We start from the raw sequence: 17127 nt of genomic DNA, 5'->3' as shown, positions 1-17127 counted from the left end.
CTTCTTCCAAAGAATGATGTCTGTGTGCATTGTTGGTGCTATACATTGGGCAAGTTAACCAGACTGTCCATTCAGATAGAGCTAGGCTAAGCTAGTCGGACATGCCTGTATCTCATTATTCTGGGACTTGAACAGGTTATTCAATATCTGCACAGGTAGATGAATTTCATGGAAATCTTTAGCAAAATCCTGCAGCCTAATATCAGCATTAATGGTCAGGTAAAATTTTATATCCGAGACTGAGAAGTAAAACAATAATAGAACTTAGTATTTGTAATCAAAACTTGATTTTGTTCTCATTTCAAAAAGTGCCGCATGCTTAACTCCTCTTAGTTTTTTGTATATTATAAGGACACTATATTATCATATTATTTTTGTATTAGCATTATTATTATACCAGATTTATATAGCACTCTTTTTATGATAAATGCACTCAAAAGTGCTTTAAATATATATACCGCAGCCACTTGGATCAAGGAAATTCAAATCTCTACCTATGTTTTCTAAATGGTTTTTAATAAATTGGCAGACCCGTTTGCATTTTTTTGTTTTTGTTGAAGCTGGGTTAAACATTACACCAACACAAGTCTACATCATATGGTAACTTTCCAGATTTGGCCAGTACAGAAAGACCCAAGGTGCCCCTCTGGGTATTTTAGACACAGGGAAGCCGCCAAGTAAAGAAATGACCTTCAGTTAACTAGCTGGATGACTTCCTCATATCATCGAACGGATATGAAAGGAAACTTTACATCTTAAGCGAAGTTTCAAACCCAAATTGATGAATGGCAAGTGATTTTGATTTAGCAATCTTAACCACACAGATAATAATGGAATATCTCAAAAGAGTCAGTATAAGTTTGTTGCTTGATTTAGGCAAGTTTTCTTTATATTCTACATCAAACACATTGTTAACAATTTGACTGAAATCGCAACAAAGCTGCTTTAACATGAGAGACTGTACCATTCAGGCCTGCAGGTACCATAGTTACTGCAAGAATTTAGCGAAAATGAAAGAACACTGTAGCAATATATTGTAAGACTTTATTACAAGACGCTTTTTTCATAAATGGTTTGTCCAAAGCTTTCTGCTGTATGACTAGTCCTTTTGTTAACCACCGAATGTCACTAATATTACAGTGAAAATACGAAGAAAAAACAATGAAAATTTTATTTTGAAAAAAAGTAGTAAAACACTCGCTGAATGGTTTACCAGTCAATAGTCAAACTCAATGACTGGCTTGACAGTCAATATTCAAAACTATCTGCCATTGGTCCTCGGGCAATAATTTATTACATGAACTCTTTATAATTATAATATAATGCAAGTATACTGTGGTTGCAACAAACAGAATTCATTATAAACCTAGAATTGTTCAATTTATCTCAATAAACCTCAACTGTCATTAATCCCACATTTACTTATAAGCATTTGCCTTGTGTTTCGGTAGGAAATTAAACCCATCTGGTACTCTTCCAAGCAGCATCTCACTGAAATGTAAAAGAACGTTAACTATACAAATTATTGCTACCTTTCTGGTTTCATAAGCTCTGAATAACAATCCAAACATGTTTGACGACTCTATTTCAAGTATACATAACACAATTCGGACAAATGGATGGACAAGGGCAAATCTCTGTGCCCCAATCTCACAATTATGGGGATCACAAAAGGACCGAATTGGTCTCCTGTCAGTACAGTCATATAAGATTCTGGGGACAATCAAAAAAATTACCACTGAAAATCATTATCTCGAATTCCAATGGATTGAGTATTTCACCACAAGATAACTGAAATTTAACTTAAAACTGATACTTGTTGCATGTCTTTTTTTCCACTAAAAGTGTTGCCATAGCCTAAAATATACGTATATTTCTACAGGATGTATTCATTTTGTATACATTCTGAGACTACATAGCAATTTCAAATTTATTTTTCTATAGATTTTATTTATTTTATATTTGCCACAAAACATCAAATCAGGCGTAAAAAAGGGCATAAAATTGACGTAATAATGGCTAGAATTACTGGCAAGAGTTATCGATTAATGATGCCAAGAACATGTGTGAATTTTGAAAGTGTCTGGCCTTATAGAACTTGATAAACTTCCTAACAAGCAAAACTTCTGGATGAGGATGACAATGAAAGGGTAATTACAAATGCTTTACTATTTGAAAAATTTAAAAACGTCAAACCAAACACCCCTGTTAACATCTGACTTCCAAGTGTGACCTTGATCTCTCAGCCACGGTCTAGGTATTGTGCAAGACACGTGGTATCATTATGAGGTACATTAGTGCAAAGTAATTCTTGAACCCCTTGATGGATGTCACAGTCAAGGAACGGACACAAAACTGTTGAAGGACTGAATAACAGACAGATGGAATGACAGAAAAGCGCTGCCCTATCCTAAATAAATAGTATAGGTAACATATATCATACCTAATTTTGACCCAGTCTCCACAATTTGGACTAGCCATTAGAGTCTCCATTTCATCTCTCCCCTTATAGAATGGCGGCCTCTCAAGGATCTGCTGGGGTACACGTTCTAAGATTCCAACTGGAATATACCTGCATAAAAATATCCTTCCAAGTTATCTTCATACTTTCTAGTCTTGCATTTATTTCTGTTATGATGAGAATATGTAAATGTCAACAAACATGTTGTCACAATGACCCAAAAACAGATCCTGAACTGTCAAATTTACTCTGCCCCTTCAGCATCGGAACCTACTGCAAACATATACATGTATGAGTGATTGGTTCAGCAGTATTAGCTGTCTGCTTGACAACTCCTTTTAAGCAACTTCCAATGTGGAATCTACACAACTTTTTCCAGTCAACTTCCACACAACTCCTTCTATGCATCTGCCACACAACCCCTTTCAAATATATTCCGAACAACTCTTTAAACAACTTCCACATAATGCCTTTCAAACAACTTCAATACATCTCCTTGCAGCCAACTTTCTCACAATGTCTTTCAAACAACTTGCAAACAACTTCTTTCAAGCAACTTGCAAACAACTTCTTTCAAGCAACTTCCACACAACTCATTTCAAACAAATTTCACACAACTACAGTTAACCTACCATCCAATTCTCACCTGTATAGAAAAGACAGCCATTCCAACAAAAATCTTCTTGTGATTTCTATTCCCTGTTGATCAGACCCCCAGTTGTCCATTCCAAAGTTGACATAATCCCGGAGCATATCAAATCTCTCTGTAGATGAGATATCCCAGTGTCTCTGCTCTTTTATCTCAGTGAATAACCAAGGCTTTATTAAAGCTCCCCTACAAACAAAACACAGCTGTCTAGTATTTGTCACATTATAATATTGATGAAACATTCTCAAAAACCAGGACCCTAACCACATTCATTTCTCTTATTAAGGTAGTGGACCGTAATAACAATCTTTAATTTTCGTTCAATTACATTTTCTCTATCTGTGATTTCAGCATTTTCCGGTTGTCACCAAAATATTGCTTGTATTGGCTATATTTATTGCCAAAAAATGCAAAAATAACATGAGAATATGTAAACAAATGGAAATTGCAAACCATCATTACTGGTCCGCTGCCTTAAGAGATAATGATCTGGACATGAAATAAGAAGTACAGTCTAGGCTGCCCTGCTTAGCTCGACTGCCAGAATTATGTGATCTTTACTGATCCTACTGATATATTTGTTTTGTCTATAAAGCGTGTTTTTAGCGACTCCCCATCTTACGTGACTAATGGCATTAAAATCTGTTACCAGAAACCTGTTGATAAATTACTACTGGTCTGTTAATAGTGACTCTTTCGCCAAACATTTAAATATACTGCTATAGGAAATTCTGTATCCTTATATCACTTAAATAATGAAAATATAAAGATTTCTAAACAAGAAAAATTGTTAGGGGTACAAATTGACAGTACACTGTCCTGGGTAAATCAAGTGGAGAATATTCTGAAAAAATGCAACTCATTACTTTACTTACTTGGAAGAAACAAATATTACTTGTCAATACCCATGCGTAAACTATTCTATAACTCATATATTCTCCCCCACTTAGACTACTGCTGTACTGTTTGGGGCAATTGTAATCAAGAGCAAACCAATAAACTTATGTCCTTTCAAAAAAGAGCAGCAAGACTTATTTTAGATGAAACAATAGAAACACCTTCAGCAAAGCTTTTTAAGATACTAAACTGGATGACTTTTGATGAAAGAGTAGAATACAAAAAATCAGTATTGATGTACAAGGTTGTTCACAATATTGCACCCTCTTATCTACAAAACAATTTCACCTATGTATCCGAAATTCATAGTAAGTCCTTACGATCTAGCGATCAAAAAAGTTTATATGTACCCAAACCTAACCTTGAAATTTTACGAAAATCCTTTGCATATACAGGATCTAAACTTTGGAACTCTCTTCAGGAACAAATAAAACACTCAGGTAGTGTAAACAGTTTTAAAAAGAATTATCTAGAGTATAAACAGAGGCTTAGTAACAGATCTGATTCAGATAACACATAAAAGCAAAATCTATAACTTAATTATGAATGAAAATCTATTATCTATGTCTCTCAGAATACAAATTTTCTGAAGTTGCTCAAATTCTGTATCTAAGTATTACCCTTCTAGTAAATTTTGTCCTTGTACATACTGTTTGATTGTTGAAACTATGATGTTCATTTTATTGCTATCTTCTACTTTTAGATCTATTATAGAATTTAATTTGTCTTTGTATATTCTGTGTCATGTATATTTTTTGTGTATATTGTTTGTAAATTATGTTTGAAAGAGGACCACAGGGAAGATTGGGCAAGCCCCAACTGTGCCTTCCTCTATAAATAAAGTTATTATTATTATTATTATCATTATTATATCCGTAACGTACTAAACTTGTTATTCACATTAATTTATGTAATACTTAAAAAACAGTATATGTTTTTTCCGCCCTTCAACACAACGTTTACTTCATGACGTCACGTCTGTTTTATTATGTATTTATCCTGATGAAGGCACCGAAACGTTGATAAAAGATAAATATTCACGTGTTGTTGTTGAATTTTACCATCGCCAAAAATGAAAGAAATTATGATGTTATGAGCTATTTATTGACCTAAGGTTGTATTCCTTTGGCTTCTCAGACTACTCCTGTACAAACTCTTAAGTCAATGAGTGAAAGAGTAGTGTTCTAGAACTTTTAGAACATATGTTGACAATTCTAAATAAAATCTGGTGCAGACAGAACAGTTACTTAAATGTTTACGACAATGAAAAGAAGTAATGGTTCCTGTCCACAATGGATTATCTTTATGTAACAGGGCAGGGTACACGTACCAGAGAAGAAAAGTTAGCAGACTACTCTAGAATTTCTGGAATACTGCTCAGAGTAGTCAAAAGAATATGGTCTTAAAGATGTTTTTCTTTATCAGGCAAGACACCATCAGTTCTTCCAAAATGGCAACAGAGTTGCAAGATGCCCATATGTATCGCTCACCAGACTCAAACAGGTACATGGTTTCTTGCAATAAGACCTCTACACAATCCTATATGACACATATCTAAGCTCTAGGCCTTGAGGCTTAAGACAAGAGGATGTTTAAACTTTTTTCTTTAATAAGTCTATGTAAAACAAATGACCCCAAAGTGGGAACAATTTTGAATAAACTTGTTAGAGGGCCACCAGAATATGCAACTTGCAGCATCAGACATGAGAACTTTTGTTTTCTAATATACATCTATGTGAAAGAAGTGATCCCTGCGTGAGGCAAATAATTTTAACACCAAAGGCACAATTTGAAACAATCATCGTACAGGACCACTAAACAATGCTACGCTGCTAAATATTTAAGCTCAAGGGCTTTAGGTTTTAGACAAGGAATTTTTCCTATACATTCAAGTGAAACCAATGGTGGGGCCTATTTTGACTCCAGGGGAATTATCTGAACAAACTAAGCTCTAGGCCTTGTGGGTTTTGGTGAACTCGATTTCTGAAGTTTTTCCTTTTGGTTGCTATGGCAACTAAAATTCTGCATGGAATGGAATTCTTTGAACAACTCTGAAACAGGACCTTCCAAGGAAGTTTATCTAATCAACTTCCAACAACTGGTTTCAGAGGTGATGGCATTTGAAGAAAAGTGTGGACGATAGGGCAAAAGCATCCAGATGACAACGACGTATTTAACCAGCATCAATGTTGACAATCAAGTAATGATCATATCATGTCAATATTTAAGAAACAATAAGACAAGTTTAAAAGGCAGAAAAATCAAACAAATTATTACAAATATATTTTCTAACACATTCAGGAACAAAAACTGGCACTTACATAAGTGAGACTGGTTTCTGGTATCAAAAGATAATAAATATTTTTTTTACATTTATTTACCTAGCAAGCATTACTCCACCGACAGCAGACTGTTCCCTGTGCAGATTGTAATCTTCATATGTAAGTATATCACCATTCCCTGCAACAAAAATAAGTTTAAAGAAAACGTCAAAACCCATCCTCTAGACTTAATAACAAGAGCTCCGCCAAGCGGGGCAATATACGCCAGAGGGTTACATCAGGGGATGGGAGCAAAATTTAAAGAACTTGACTGTTGAAGCCCAAAGGACAGGAACAACAAAGGGAAGAAATTCCAAAAAAAGTCTAAGTCCACAAAAACATCCTTACCAGGTACAGGTATGTCAAAATACACCTAAAAATTGGAGGTACCATCCATGTTGTACCACAGAAAAGTGGTCTCGGTTTTTCCCTACGGCCAATAATAAAAAAGTTTCAAAATAAGCTTTTATAGTAACATAAAAGGGAAGTAATTCAAAAATGTTTCATTGTAAGTGAACAAAAAACGGGATCTGCCAAATAAAAACAAGAGCACTGCAAGGCAGAGCAATATAAACAAAGCAAAGTCATATATGACGTCGTCTCGGTGTGGTGAACATTTGTGCCAAGTTTCTTTGAATTCCTTCAAGCAGTTCACGAGTTACAGAGCGGACACGAAACAAACTGATATTACCTTTGACCCCTAAGTGTGACCTTGACCTTGAACCAAGACATCCAAAACTTGCGTTCTGCATGTCGTCTCGGTGTGGTGAACATTTGTGCCAAGTTTCTTTGTTCAAATCCTTTAAGCAGTTCACGAGTTACAGAGCGGACACGAAACAAACTGATATGACATTTGACCCCTAAGTGTGACCTTGACCTTGAAGCGAGACATCCAAAACTTGCGCTCTGCATGTCGTCTCGGTGTGGTGAACATTTGTGTTAAGTTTCTTTGAAATCCTTGAAGGGGTTCAAGAATTACAGAACGGACACGAAATTGCTAACGGACGGACACACCGGGGGCATAACATAATACGTCCCTTTGGGCGTATAATAAACAAGGCAAGAGGGCCATGTTGGTCCTATGTCACTCTCCTGACCAGGATAATTTGAGCTTGTTTCTTATCAAGTTGTTTGGTAAATGCTGATCAAGACAAGTGCAATAACAACAAAACCATTTGTACAAACTACAGATCTATCTACAGACAATTCTGACAAACTTGAGACATGTCTATCTAAGGATGATTTCAACAAACTTGAGACAGGTCTGTCTAAGGATGATTTTAACAAACTTGAGACAGGTCTATCTAAGAATGATTCTAACAAACTTGAGAAAGGTCTGTCTAAGGATGAGTTTAACTAACTTGAGACAGGTCTATCTACATACAATTCTGACAAACTTGAGACAGATCTATCTAAGGATGAGTTTAACAAACTTGAGACAGGTCTATCTACAGACAATTCAGACAAACCAAACTTGAGACAGGTCTATCTAAGGATGATTTCAACAAACTTGAGACAAGTCTATCTAAGGATGATTTTAACAAACTTGAGACAGGTCTATCTAAGGATGATTTTAACAAACTTGAGTCAGGTCTATCTAAGGATGATTTCAACAAACTTGAGAAAAGTCTATCTAAGGATGATTTTAACAAACTTGAGACAGGTCTATCTAAGGATGATTCTAACAAACTTGAGAAAGGTCTATCTAAGGATGAGTTTAACAAACTTGAGCCGGGTCTATCTTAGGATGATTTCAACAAACTTGAGAAGGTCTATCTAAGGATGATTCTAACAAACCGGAGACAGGTCTAACTAAGGATGATTCTAACAAACTTGAGAAAGGTCTATCTAACGCTGAGTTTAACAAATTTGAGACAGGTCAATCTAAGGATGAGTTTAACAAACCTGAGACAGGTCTATCTAAGGATGATTTTAACAAACCTGAGACAGGTCTATCTAAGGATGATTTTAACAAACTTGAGACAGGTCTATCTAAGGATGATTTCAACAAACTTGAGACAGGTCAATCTGAAGATGAGTTAAACAAACCTGAGACAGGTCTATCTAAGGATGAGTTTAACAAACCTGAGACAGGTCAATCTAAGGATGGTTTTAACAAACTAAGAAAGGTTTATCTAAGGATGATTTTTACAAACTTGAGACAGGTCTATCTACAGACAATTCTGACAAACCTGAGACAGCTTTATCTTTTGATGTTTCTGACAAACTTAAGGCTGGTCTACTAAGGACAATTCTGACAAACTCAAGACATGTCTTTCTAAGCATGATTCTGACAAACTTTCACAGGTCTGTCTAAAGACAATTCAAACAAACCCGCAACATATCTATCTAAGGATGATTCTGACAAGCTGGAGACAGGTCTACCTAGGGATGATTCCGACAAACTTGAAACATGGTTATTTACGGACAATTCTGACAAACTTGAGACAGGTCTGTCTCACTTATTTATTTATCTATTTACTTTTTTTTTAATGTTTACATTTATTAGTTGTTTTTTTTTTCTTCTGTTTTTAGCTCTGGTGTCCCCTAATAGGAACAAAACAGAACCATTGGAACACGTTTGGGAGAGGACCTTACAAGGACGCTACAGACCAAGTTTGATAAAGATCCATCAAGTGGATTCATGACAGGTTTTTCGGCTCTAGAGGCACCCTACAAAGGGCTAAGTGCCCCCAATTGAACAAGTTTGGGTGAGGAACTTACAATGATGCAACAGACCAAGTTTCATGAGAAGATGTCATTTAAAAGAATTTCAATCTTTAGCTCTAGTGGTCTGTACATGGGGCCAAGCATCCCCATTTGAACAAAATTGGCAGTAGACCATACAATTATGTTACATGGCAAGTTTGATGAAGATCCATCTGTAATTTCATGAAAAGAAGTTTTGTAAAGGTACCGGTATTTCTATTTTAAGCTATAATGGTCTGTAAAAGGAGCCAAGTGCTTCCATTTGATCAATTTTAGTAGAGGAGATGATGTTCCAGACCAAGTTTGATGAAGATCCATCCAGCAGTTCATGGAAAGCTATTGTTTTAGGGTATTTCTATTTTTAGTTCTAGCAGCCCTTAAAAAGAGCCAAGTGCCCCCGATTGAACACATTTGGTTGAAGACCGTATAATGATGCTACAAATCAAGTTTGATGAAGATCCATCCAGGAGTTCATGAGAAAAAGTCATTTAAAGACATTCCTATTTTTAGTTCTAGCGGCCTCTAAAGGGGGGCCAAGCATCTCCATTGAATAAATTTTGGATAGGACCTAATAATGATGCTACAGACCAAGTTTGATGAAGATCCATCCTTCGGTTCATGAGGAGAAGTCATTTAAAGGTATTTCTATTTTTAGTTCCACTGGCCTCTTAAGGGACCAATCATCCCCATTTGAACAAAATGATGAGAGGACCTCATAATAATACTACAAACCAAGTTTGATAAAGTTCCATCAATTGGTTAATGAGAAGAAATTGATTAAAGGTATTTCTATTTTTAGCCCATGCGGCGCCTGAAAGGGGCTTCCATTTGAACAAACTTGGTAGAGGACCTTATGATGCTTCAGACCAAGTTTGATGAAGATCCATCATGCTGTTCATAAGAGGAAGTTTTTTAGCAGTATGTCTATTTTTATTTTAAGCCTCCGCGGCCCTTTTAAAGGGCCGATTGCTCCCATTTGAACAAGTTTGGAAGAGGTACTTATAATGATACTACAGAGTAAGTTTGATGAGGATCTATCAAACCATTCATGGAAAGAAGTCATTTAACGGTAAATCTATTTTTTTGCTCTTGTGGCTCCTAAAAGGGGCCAAGTGCCCCCATTTGAATAAATTTTGAAGAGGACCTTATAACAATGCTACAGACCAAGTTTGATGAAGATCCTTCAAGTGTTTCATGAGAAAAAGTTGATTAAAGGTATTTTTATTTTTAGCTCAAGCGGCACCTAAAAGGGGCTTCCATTTGAACAAACTTGGTAGAGGACCTTATGATGCTTCAGTCCAAGTTTGATGAAAATCCATCAAGCGGTTCATAAGAAGAAGTTGTTTCACAGTATGTCTATTTTCAGCTCTAGCAGCCCCTAAAAATGGGCCACTTGTACATACTTTTGAGAGGACCTTATAATGATGCTTCAGACCAAGTTTGATGAAGATCCAACAATCGGTTCATGAGAAGAATTTGTTTAAAGGTTTTTCTAATTTTAGCTCTGGCAGTCCCTTATAGAGGCCAACACACACCATTTGAACAAACTTTGTAGATGTCTATGCCAGGATGCTATTTACCAAGTTTGGTGTAAATCTGACCAGTAGTTTCAGAGGAGAAGATGTTTAAGTAAAAATGTTGACGCAGGACAATGGATGACTGACGACAGACCATCCATCTATACTAATAGCTTACCCTGAACAAAGTTCATGTGAGCTAAAAAGTTTTTTCACAAATTTAAACTTTTTTACACCAAAGTAAGCTGCATAAAATATATTACCAAAGAGAGGCATTGGTGCAGTTGCCTCTGCACAGTAGTTAATGTATTTCCAGTCAGCTGTCCTTGTGTACCTCTGTGTCCGTGATCTGCCATGTAACTGAAAATATCAAATATTGTGGAAACATAACTACTCCTCAGTGGCCAATTTTATGGAATTAATGACGGACTCAAAGCAATAAATTAAATGCCAACTGACAAATAAAATACCCTTTATCTTCAAAAATTCAAATCCACGAAGTTATATCCCTATAAAATAGCCATCGCTGAGGAATACCTGGACAAGGATCACACCGCAGAAACTAATGTTGAATACTCATCAGACCAGAACATATCATCTTCATATTTTTCAAAATACAGAACGTAAAACATAAATTTAATGCAAAAATGTGAAAACACTCAATCTTACGAAATGAAACTTGTATCTGTAAGCATGCTGCTTCTAGTGTTGAAACCATTTTATTTCATTAATGCAAGTTAATGGCATCAACTTAAAGGACTTTCATAGGACCAAAATCAGTGTTACCATATTTGATCTACTGTTTTTACATACAAGAAATAATAGAACCATTTAATAGTCAATAATTGAGGGATAACATGTCTAACAACGGTATGGGTTTATCAATTTTTATTTTTGATCTACTAGTTTTGCTGTTCACACAGCTTCATCAGGATTAAGAAATAATAGAATCAAAATGATATATCATAAGAGCATTTTAGTCAGTTTAAACACACCAAATCAGCTACACACAGCACAAAATAATTCATTCTTGCTACACCCTTATGAAACTATTTTGTGGGATTTAGATTTATTATAACATGTCCATGCCATACACTATAATGCTTCAATAAAATGAATTACAAAATGTTCCTGCTATATATTACAATTTTAATTTAGTTTAGTGGTTTGAGTCGGTCATTAATTCCATGAAAATAAATCACCAAGGAGTATTTGATTAAAACACACTCCTGCTATATATTATAACATCACTTTAAGTCATGAAATGTTCTTACTATATATACTATAATGTCATGTTTGAATTATTTAAATACATTCTTGCTATATACCATAACATCGTGTTTAAATTATTTAACATTATGTTCTACTATATTTTATTTTTTAAAAGATAAACTTACGGTACACATTGCAACACCCCAATCTCTAAGGTGTGGTAATATAGTATGGGCTATATTCTTGTTGTCGTAGATGCCTGTCCTCAACTTCACTGTGAGAGGAACGTTCATTACTGACTTCATACCAGTCACAATCTGTTCAAACTTTGCCTGTCGACCCATCAAAGCACTGCCTTCACCCTTTACAAAGCGAAATAACTCTATATACATATGATCTTTTGAGAAAAGCAAAATACCATTCACAAAGCAACAATTATTTTCTCATGAATTTTGTTTTAAATGGAACACATGAGATATTAAATAGTCCGCATGAGACAGTGATTTCACTGCAAATGGGAGAGCCTCTCGGCAAAACCATGATTAGACTCTGCAACACTGTATGACTTGGTAGGTGTAATGAGTAAAATGGTAAAATCTGAACTTGACCCCAGTAATTTTACTCCTGAAAATTTCTGCTAATGAGAAAAATCCAGAAATCAGTTTTATAACATTTATTGCGAGCAACACCTGTAGGTTTGTTTGAAGTTAATTTGAAATTCAGCAGTCAAAGTATTACCCACTGATGAGTGGCTGGTTTGGGGTCGTACTCTGCCACTGTTCTCCATAAAGGATCACCCTTAGCAATGATTCACAATGCCTATCTATAGTGGACTTTTTAAGCTTCCTAGAGCCAGAAGAAGATGTTTGAGAGATAATTTTCTGTTGGTTTAAAATATGTGTAGTCTCAAGTGTTTGTGTATTTTTTTAACTCTTTGACAATCACATTTAATTGTTTTCTGCACACTGCAATTTTTGACAATTTTAACCGACTGAAAATACACTAGCGCACCATCACTATATGTAAACAGAATGCTCACACATATGTCTGTTACATGATGCATCCAGACCATTCAGTTTTTGTTTAGGCTAGTACAAAGTAATTGCGAGCGTTTCTGTAATTCCATTTATGCTTTTATATGCATAAAAATTACCATACATGCGTATATGCATTATTTCAATGCATAATTTACGCTTATACGCATCTTATCTGGAGCGCTGCTCATGTATCACGTCATCTTGACCTTTGACCTGAATACCCCTCATAAGTAAAAGGGGTCATCTGTTGGCTAAAGGCAAATGTGTTTTACAGCTATAGATCTGAAAACAGTTTAGATCTAAAGGTCACTATTATCTTGGCATTTGACCTAGTACTAACCCAAAAACACTGAGGAATCATCTACTGACCACAGACAATCATTCTATGAGGTCTGCATGGCCAAAATATTTATCCAGCTACTTGCTTTAGGTCTTAAGGTCACTGTAACCTTGACCTACTGAGACCCAAAACAACAGGGGTCATCTACAGGCTATTGGCATTTATCCTATACAGTCTGACCACTGTGCCAAACAATCTCTATATATTGAACTGATACTAGATGATCTACCGACAGACAGACAGACAGACAGACAAGCTGATCAACATGAGCAAAATAATATACCCTATCTTCAACAAATAAAGACATAAAATAAGCAGACAGACTTACATAAATTTTATTGGACCATAAAATAGACAATATGCTAATTAATAAATGTGAATTCACATACCTTGTTGAATATAAGATCTATGGGACATCCACAGTTAATATCTATAAAATCTACGTCCATTGTTTCACATATCAGCTGCGCACACCTCGTCATCGAGTCAGGATAACCTCCACATAACTTGAAGAAGAGAAGTTACAGAGGTTACTGACATGTTGTTTTTTTTTTTTTCGTTTTTTTTTTATCTAATGTCAAATCAACACAATTATTGGTCATATGGCGACTTTCCAGATTTTCATGGTGGAGGAGCACTCTTGGTGCCCCTCCATGCATTATTTCATTAGGACAGGCATCTGGGTAGAACCACCCACCTTCCGCAAGCCAGCTAGATTGCTTACTCTCATTCGATGCCCAAAGTGGGACTCGAACCCACATCGGTCAGGGGCAAGTGATTCGAAGTCAGTGACCTTAACCACTCGGCCTAAGAGACCCCTACACAAAACATGAGTTCCCCATGAATATTAATGATTACAAAGTGTCAACTTGTATCATACCTGTACACCAAACAGATCTTCTGATTCGTGACGTTTAAGCAGTGCCCATTCTGACTGCTGACCCTGCAGTAAGTTAGTACAAACTGCCATTTCTCCACATGTTATATCCGCCCCATAACGCTTACATATTCGTCTGAACGGAAAGGTTGCCGACCTAAGTATGAACAAAAATTACAGTTGCCTTTGGTACAACGCGGGTGCTCTACCACTAGTCTACTGAGGCAGTCTACATGAAATAAGTAAAACAGCGGTAAATCAAACTTACTGTGGTGAGTGGAGCCAGATATAGTTTGTCAGAGAAAAGAACCTGGAAATAAAGAAGCAACATCATCATTCTCATTTGAGCCGTGCGCATCCGCGCAGGCTGGTCTGGATCCATGCTGGTCGCAAACCCACTATGTTGGTTTTCTCATGGCGTGGCTCATTTATTTTTTTTGTACCTTAAACTAGCTAAAGTTATGCACTTCTTTCACACATATATGTCCCTTTCAAAGTTAGAATGGACTTGGATAATAACCCTTGTCACTAAAAAGATGGATCAAATTGCATTTAACCTTTACTCTGCTAAATTTCTAAAATGGACTGGTCCATCATTCATTTTGGGCAATACCAAATATTATTTTTAGGGGTGTTTTCTCTGAAAATTTACTGACTGAATACCGAACAATGTAGACCATGATCAGCCCGCACATCTTGGTCTGCACTGGTCGCATTTAAGGCAGAATCACTTGCCGCCAGTAGGCTAAAGGTTAAATTTCTACTGAAGATGTACAAAAATGTAGCAAGTACCATTAAGTGAATCACTCAAGAGTTTAATTTCACAAATTACAAATTATTTTAACCTTAGTTGCCACATTCATAGCCGCTCATACATTGTATCGCGTGTTTTAGCAGATACATTACAGATGCTATTTGCAATAAACTTTGCATTTGCCTCTTGAAATTAAACAAATTAGCACCGGTGTGAACAAAACACGGATTTTGAATAACAATAACACATTTAGTTTAATCAACCAATTAAAATTGACAACATAATAAGAGAACTGGAGGCTTTCGAAACAACAAAAGGCTTCATTGAGTCTACAGTCGAGAATAACTCTCAAGCTTTTGTTGCTATGAAATTAAATGGAAAAAAAATTGCAACAACTGAAGCAACCAGCGATGTCATCGCGCAGATCAAACTTGGACGAAGAATTTATTTCACGTTTGATCCCAAGTTTGAGGAGATCAGTAAGGAACGAATGTGTCTCGGGAATGTCAACCTAATACCCTATAATTTTGAATATAAAGGTACAGTTGACATAAAACTAGATTCGGATGCAAATCCGTGTGATGTATTAGGTTCGTGTGTCCTTTCAGACGGGTCGATCGTGTTCGCTGATAGAACAAATAGAAATCTTAAACTGGTCGATGGTAATGCTCTGACCGTTATAGATCATCATGATCTTAAAACTGATCTATGGGATATGTGTTGCTTAGATGGTAAAGAAGTAGTAGTATGTTTCCACAATGAGAAAAAGGTTAAAATCTTTAAAGTAGATCATAAACTGTTCTACAAATATGAACTAAGTTTCAACTTTAGCTGTAGGGGAATATCATATTGTGATATACTTTACATAACTAGTGTCACAATAATTTACATGTGCAGTTGTGACGGGTCTATCTTGAATCCATTCGCAAGTAATGTTACATTTTCAAATATTCACAACATATTTGTGAGTAAACACACCAATAGTATTTTTAATGATGGATACAGTGGTAAAGGTGTCATTTGTGTTACCAGTCAAGGCAATATATCTCAGATTGTTTCAAACGAGATTCAATGGCCGCGTGGTTTAGCAACTGCATTTGATGGAAAAGTATTTGCATGTGGGTTTTCGTCATGTAACGTTATTCTTTTAAACGAAAGAGGTACGTTTGAAGATGTTGTTATTGAAAAATGTCTACCGGAGCCGCAGGCATTGTGTTTCAACTACAAAACTGGCCATCTGTATGTTTCAAATTACGATAACGTGCACATTTTCGAGCTGAATTAAGTTCTGTCAACTACTTACAATCGGTACAGTGAATTGGAAAATGTTGGATTGATTGCCTGACGCTACAAAATACATACATTATTAAAATCAGAATATGCTGATTTACCGTTGATTTATAAACATTTTCTTATTAAGATGAAATGGAAGCATTTATTTTCTGGAGAGTAATACTAATGGTCATTGGATACGTTTTATAAAAATAAATGGGTTACATTTTTTTGACATTTTATGAGACAACAAAATTGTTATACAAAAAATGTATAAACATTCTATGTTATATATGTTTTTCCTTTTGTAACCATCCGATGAAGGGAATAAGCTTTGTTCACACTGTCGTATGACTTTGTGGCATGTTTAGGATAAAGAATAAAATTTGGTTCGCCATGTTATTACCGGTTTCTAACCAATCGTGTTTTTGTCACTGACCATTTCAAGGCGGTGTCCCACTGTGTTCCTAACTTCCTGTTCTGTCTTCTTGGTCTTATGTTTACGTCGCCTGGTAGTAGGAATTATGTGTGAATATCTACCATGCATCATCTATTAGTACATTGACAGTAGAAAGGAACATTGGGATTTCAAGTTTGTAAATCAGTTTGCACATTGAGGTAATAATACAACTGTGCATGTTGTTGGCTTCAAGTTTATATCGTCCATCAATAGATAACAATACTACATAGTATAATATGACTACATTTTCCTTAAGGGGTGATAACTTTGTCTGTCTTCAAAACGATAAATATAAAAACGTAAGTCAACTATTTGACATTTTTTACATGGCACTTGTAAAATTATCCGCTAGTTAAAATGTACTCTGCAAACCTTGAGATTAGTTTATTGGATAATATTATTATAAGATCGCCAATAAACGTTCTAATGACATACAAAGAACAGCTGCCACAAAAAATTTGCCTTCTCTTTAACTTTAACCGAGACAAATAAAATACAAGTTAGTTTTTTAAGTCATTTCAAAAATGATGATAATGTTATTTCTCATTAAGGCTAAACAAGAAATATCTTTAAAAATGATAGTCGGCGAATAGTAATAAGGAAAGAAGTTTATGAATTTTT

General features: G+C 35.6%; 1 protein-coding gene across 1 annotated transcript; it reads right to left on the bottom strand.

Annotated features, from left to right (window-relative positions):
• Positions 1-1027: 1027 nt before the first annotated feature.
• Positions 1028-16593, bottom strand: LOC123530959 (tRNA-dihydrouridine(47) synthase [NAD(P)(+)]-like). Its single transcript, XM_053518083.1, has 10 exons — positions 16519-16593; positions 16078-16121; positions 14024-14177; positions 13533-13649; positions 11952-12128; positions 10818-10914; positions 6389-6467; positions 3108-3296; positions 2444-2572; positions 1028-1491 (listed from the first exon to the last, which is right to left on the bottom strand). The coding sequence occupies exons 1-10, from the start codon at positions 16591-16593 to the stop codon at positions 1419-1421; spliced, it is 1134 nt and encodes a 377-aa protein (XP_053374058.1). The 3' UTR covers positions 1028-1418.
• Positions 16594-17127: the final 534 nt, after the last annotated feature.

Source organism: Mercenaria mercenaria, chromosome 11 (genome assembly GCF_021730395.1).
Source record: "Mercenaria mercenaria strain notata chromosome 11, MADL_Memer_1, whole genome shotgun sequence".
NCBI lineage: Eukaryota > Metazoa > Mollusca > Bivalvia > Venerida > Veneridae > Mercenaria > Mercenaria mercenaria.
Note: the sequence above shows the minus strand (reverse complement) of the source record. Positions and strands in the feature narration are given on the sequence as shown.